Below are 4,955 nucleotides of genomic sequence, written 5' to 3'. Positions count from 1 at the left end.
TTTTTTTTTTTTGAGACAGGGTTTCTCTGTGTTCCCCTGGATGTCCTGGAACTCACTTTGTAGACCAGGCTGTCCTCGAACTCAGAAATTCGCCTGCCTCTGCCTCCCAAGGGCTGGGATTAAAGGCATGCGCCACCACTGCCTGGCTTCAGTCAGCGCTCTTAACAACTGAGTCATCTCTCCAGCCCTGGTTTTGTTTATTTTTAAGATACAGGTTCCCAAAGCTGAGTAAGGCTGTGGTACATAGGGATTGTGGGCTTAGCTTTTTCAAAACCTACTTTAATAAGAGGTTGGTGTGTTTTGTTTTGGTTTTTTGTTTCTTTGTTTTTAAAGATTTATGTATTCATTATATATAAGTACACTATAGCTGCCTTCAGACACACCAGAAGGGGACATCAGATCCCTTTACAGATGTTTGTAAGCCACATGTGGTTGCTGGGATTTGAACTCAGGACCTCTGGAAGAGCAGTCAATGCTCTTAACTGCTGAGCCATCTCTCCAGCCCTTAATAAGGGTTCTCAAACATGCCAGGCTCCCTCCTAGCCCACCACCCAAGTTAACAGGGTAAAGCGGGTTGTGGACCTGTTTAGAAGTAGTTCTTTGGGGCGATTACAATCTTCGTTGTCAGCAGTCCAGTCTTCTAGCAAACACCAACCCAAATCAGTCTGCTTGCCTGACACCCGCACACGAATCAGCATCAGCTTTGGCATCTCGATCCAGAATAAACCTCCGGGCTCTGCCAGAAGCTGCCAGAATATCTTTAGTTCTTTGGCGAGTTATTCTGTGAAGTTGCAGTGAGTGAAGATCAGCAACTTGATGCCAGGCTAGCCAGTATATGAGTGTCCACAAAGACTGTCAAACCAAAGCAAAGGGAACCAATGCGATGGCTTCCTCCACAGCCTGTGGGGTCCTATTTATATTCTTTCTAAATATCATGTATCCAAAAACACCTCTCAATCGTGTCTGCTTCAGCAAAACATCCTTTCACCTGTCTGCCACAGCAAAATATCATTATGACCTAACTGGGTCTCCAAAGAAACCAGAAATTGCCACATCACAGGAAGGTTCTCTTTGGTTTGGTTTGTTTCTGGAAACTGGGCATGGAGATGATGTCAGTAACCTGAGTGCTGGGGAGCAGGGCAGTGAAGCCCTGCCAGGCCAAGGCTAGTGTGGGCTGCTTACATCCCCTGTTCCCCAAAGAAAAGAGAAAGAGGCTCCATGTAACAAAGGCTGCTCAGTAACACCGCTGCTGAGTCTAGACTGGCACAATGGGAACTTCCTATCTTGGGCTCTGGAGTTGAGTTTACAGGCAGGCACACCACCCAGTTTGAATGTCTGATCATATGTAACATCTGCTTAAGTTTACTCCTTTCATGTATGATACAGAACCCTTTATTGTTTGAATAAAAATAATACAGAATTTGTAAGCATTTTGCCCAGTTACAAATGAGCACTGCAGTCCTGATTTATCTTTCTCCCCTTGTATGTTCAGAATACTGTGGCACTTTCTGTTACCCAAATGTACCTCAGTCTCCTTACTTGAGGACTGTGGGTGAGAAGCTTCTACCCGGAATTGAGGTGCTTTGGACAGGTAAGTCCTTAGGAATCTGTCGTAAAGCTTCCATTACCAGGGATTAGAGAAACTGGTCTCTTTTTATTGGGTAAATATAAAAGTATTATCTTTTGAGACAGGGTCTTGCATTTTCTGTGTAGCCAAGGATGACCTTGAATTTAACAATTCTTACTTCCCAAGTACTGGGAATGCAGCTATGTCCAATGCACCCAGTTTCACCCAGTTTCTGTGATGCTGTGGATCCAACCCAGGGCATCGTCTATTTTGGCAACTCTTAACTATTTAGCTGTGTCACTGGACTCTTAGGAAACTTCTGTTTTATAAAATGAGTTAAAGGATATGTTGCTGTGTTATTATTTCAGCAAGAAAAATGGAGCAAGCCATAGTGGCACATACCTTTAATCCCAAAATTTGGAAAGCAGAGGCCGATGGATCTTTGTGATTTCAAGACCAGCTTGGTCCACATAGTGAGTTTCAGGACAGCCAGGGCTGCACAGAAGAGACTGACTTAAAAAAGAAAAAAAAATTTAAAAGAAAAATTGAGCAGCTGGGTGAGGTGTGGTACACAGTGGTTGTTCTACACTTGGGAGGCTGGAGCAGGAGGATTATTAGACTGAATACAACCTTATACATAACTGAAGAGAAGGGAGGCAGGGGAGATGGGATAGAGTTTAGCAGTGTAGCTATCAGCTTACTACATGTGAAACCCTGGGTTTAATCTCCATTGCTTCAGAAACGAGGTTGGTGGAGAGAGGAACTTTGAAATTGTGTACATGAAGAAAACAAAGCTGCTTATGTACTTTCAATTACTTTATTGCTCAGTTTCTGTAAGTGGTGTATGTGTGATTACATGTGTCAGGGTACACGTGTGGTGGTCAGGGAACAACTTCTGACACCATCTCTCTCCTTAACCAGCCGAGCCATCTCCTGAGCCCAGGTCGTATTTAAATCTTTCATTACACATGAGAGAGACTGTGTGGACCCTCCATTCCCTGACCCCTGCCGTGGGATATGTATGTAGGTTAGAGAGCACTCTATGGGAGCTGAAACCGTCTGCCATTAGGGTGCTGGTCGTCGGCTTGGTGGGCAGGCGCTTTTATATACTGAGCCATGCTACTAACCTTCCCAGCGTATTTCATCTCATTACAGTTTTTAATTTTAATGTTTGAACGCTTGGCTGAATGTACACCACATGCCAGAAGAGGGCATTAGATACCTTTATAAATGGTTGTGAGCCACCATGTGGTTCCTGGGAATTGAACTCAGGGTCTCTGGAAAAGCAGCCAGTGTTCTTAACCACTGAGCCATCTCACCAACTCCTCTTTTCATTTGATGTCTGTGTGTGCACGCTTGTGCACAGGCCAAAGACAACTTGTGAGACTTGGTTCTCTCCATCTACCCTGTAGATCATGGAGCTTGAACTCAGGTTGTCAAACTCGCCTTGGAAGATCTATTTATTTTCACGTTTATTTTACCTGCGTGCATCTGTGTGCATGCTTGGTGCCCATGGGCGTTAGAAGGCACAGATTCCCTGGAGTTGGAATCAAGGATCCTGAGGAGTTGCCATGTGCGTGCTGGGAATCTAACCCACGCTCTCTGCAAGGGTAGCAATTGCTCTCAGCCACTGAGCCTGCTCGCCAGCCCTGCTGCAGTGCATGTTAAGAACCGCATAGGAAGTTTCGTAAATAAGTTCTTTCAATAAATTATTTCTAGGTCCAAAAGTTGTTTCAAAAGAAATTCCAGTGGAATCTATTGAAGAAGTTTCTAAGATCATTAGGAGAGCGCCAGTGATCTGGGATAACATTCACGCTAATGATTATGACCAGAAGAGGCTGTTTCTGGGCCCCTACAAAGGAAGATCCACAGAGCTCATCCCACGGCTAAAGGGAGTACTAACCAATCCAAATTGTGAATTTGAAGCTAACTACGTTGCCATACACACCCTTGCCACTTGGTACAAGTCAAACATGAACGGAGTGAGGAAGGATGTGGTGATGAGTAAGTACCGGGGGTTGGTGGTGGACTGGGGCTTGGAAGCACTGTTGCTCTGTGTCTCAGTACAGCCTTCGTTACAGTGTGTCTTCATCTCTTACCTCCATACATAACCGAAAAAGACTGATGCCCTTGCACAAGTTACTAATTAGAGTTAAAAGTGAGAATGTTGACTGTGTATCGACATGCATTTAATGATACTGTGTGCCAGGTGCACCTTCCTGGGTGTTGAGTAGGAAGAATTAAGTGTACCACTCTTGAAAAAACAGTCAGTTCAGGAAGACATGCAGGTGTCTGTAGTGTCTGTCATGCTATGATGCCTGTCTGCAGTATGGTAGCAGGAAGAGAGAGAACTTGCAGTGTTGGCAAACAGCTGACAGGCAGTTGAGCTGGATTAAGTATAAGGAGAGTTGCTGTGTAGGGGCTCAGTGAAAAATACTGGTCATAAACATTTGAAAGTTAGAGCAGGGTTAAAGATGCTACTTGTGTGAGCTAGCAACCTGAAATTCCGTGCCTGGAACCACAGAATGGAAGGAAGAAGGAACTTGACAAAGTTACCCTCTGGTCTCCATGTGTGTGCCAAGGCATCCGTGTGTGCCCACAGACACTGGGTACACATAGTGATAAATACAATTCTTAAAAATTTGAAGTTAGTCTGAGGCAGGGTTACTGATGACATTTGGGGTAGGAGTCCTTTCTGTCATGACACATGGTGTATGTATGTAGCTATAGTCTGTGCCCTTGCAATTTTTCATTGAGTTGAGGCCTTTAATGGCTTGGTCATTGCTGTTTAACTCCAATAAGAGACACAATTAGGAGTATAATGTGCATGTATGGTGTTTAACTCCTACATATTTTAAGACAGAGCATGATAACATTTACATGATAGATGTTAGATTAGCCAAACTCAGATGTGCTTCTCGCTAGAGTTTCTGAATGCCAAGCTGACTTAGGCCTGTCCACTCAGAATTGTATGGCCTTATGCCCAGTCTGTGGGTAGTCCCGCACTCAGAAATAGAGGCAGGCAGGCAGATGTCTGAGTTAGAGACCAGCCTGGTCTACATATCCATAGTTCAGGGACAACCGGTGAGACCTTACAGAGTGAGATCCTATCCTGAAAAAAAGACAAAAAAGACTATACCTTAGTGATTTTGTAACAATGATGTTATAAGAGCTTGAAGACTCAGGTGTGTTTTCTTTATGTAAAGGTTAGTGTAATGTTTTTATTTAACCTTGCCATCTCCTTATTGGTATTAGGTGAACATGTATAACCAATTTTTCTAATGATTCTAACATACTTATTTTAGTTGGAACCTTAAGCAGGTAAGTGACTTTGTAGGTGGTTATTGGAAGATCTGATATTTGTGGGTTTTTTTTTTTTTTAATTTTT

The 4,955-nt window shown here is 43.6% G+C and overlaps 1 protein-coding gene across 1 annotated transcript in view; it reads left to right on the top strand.

The window, feature by feature from the left end:
* Oga (O-GlcNAcase) overlaps window positions 1-4,955 on the top strand; it is a 34,485-nt gene that overhangs the window by 8,960 nt on the left and 20,570 nt on the right. The window contains exons 7-8 of the mRNA XM_021151373.2: window positions 1,493-1,591; window positions 3,287-3,571. Of these exons, the coding sequence (XP_021007032.1) occupies window positions 1,493-1,591; window positions 3,287-3,571 (384 nt within the window). The remainder of the gene's footprint in view (window positions 1-1,492; window positions 1,592-3,286; window positions 3,572-4,955) is intronic.

The sequence above is a fragment of the Mus caroli genome, chromosome 19 (genome assembly GCF_900094665.2).
Source record: "Mus caroli chromosome 19, CAROLI_EIJ_v1.1, whole genome shotgun sequence".
NCBI classification, from domain to species: Eukaryota; Metazoa; Chordata; class Mammalia; order Rodentia; family Muridae; genus Mus; species Mus caroli.
Note: the sequence above shows the minus strand (reverse complement) of the source record. Positions and strands in the feature narration are given on the sequence as shown.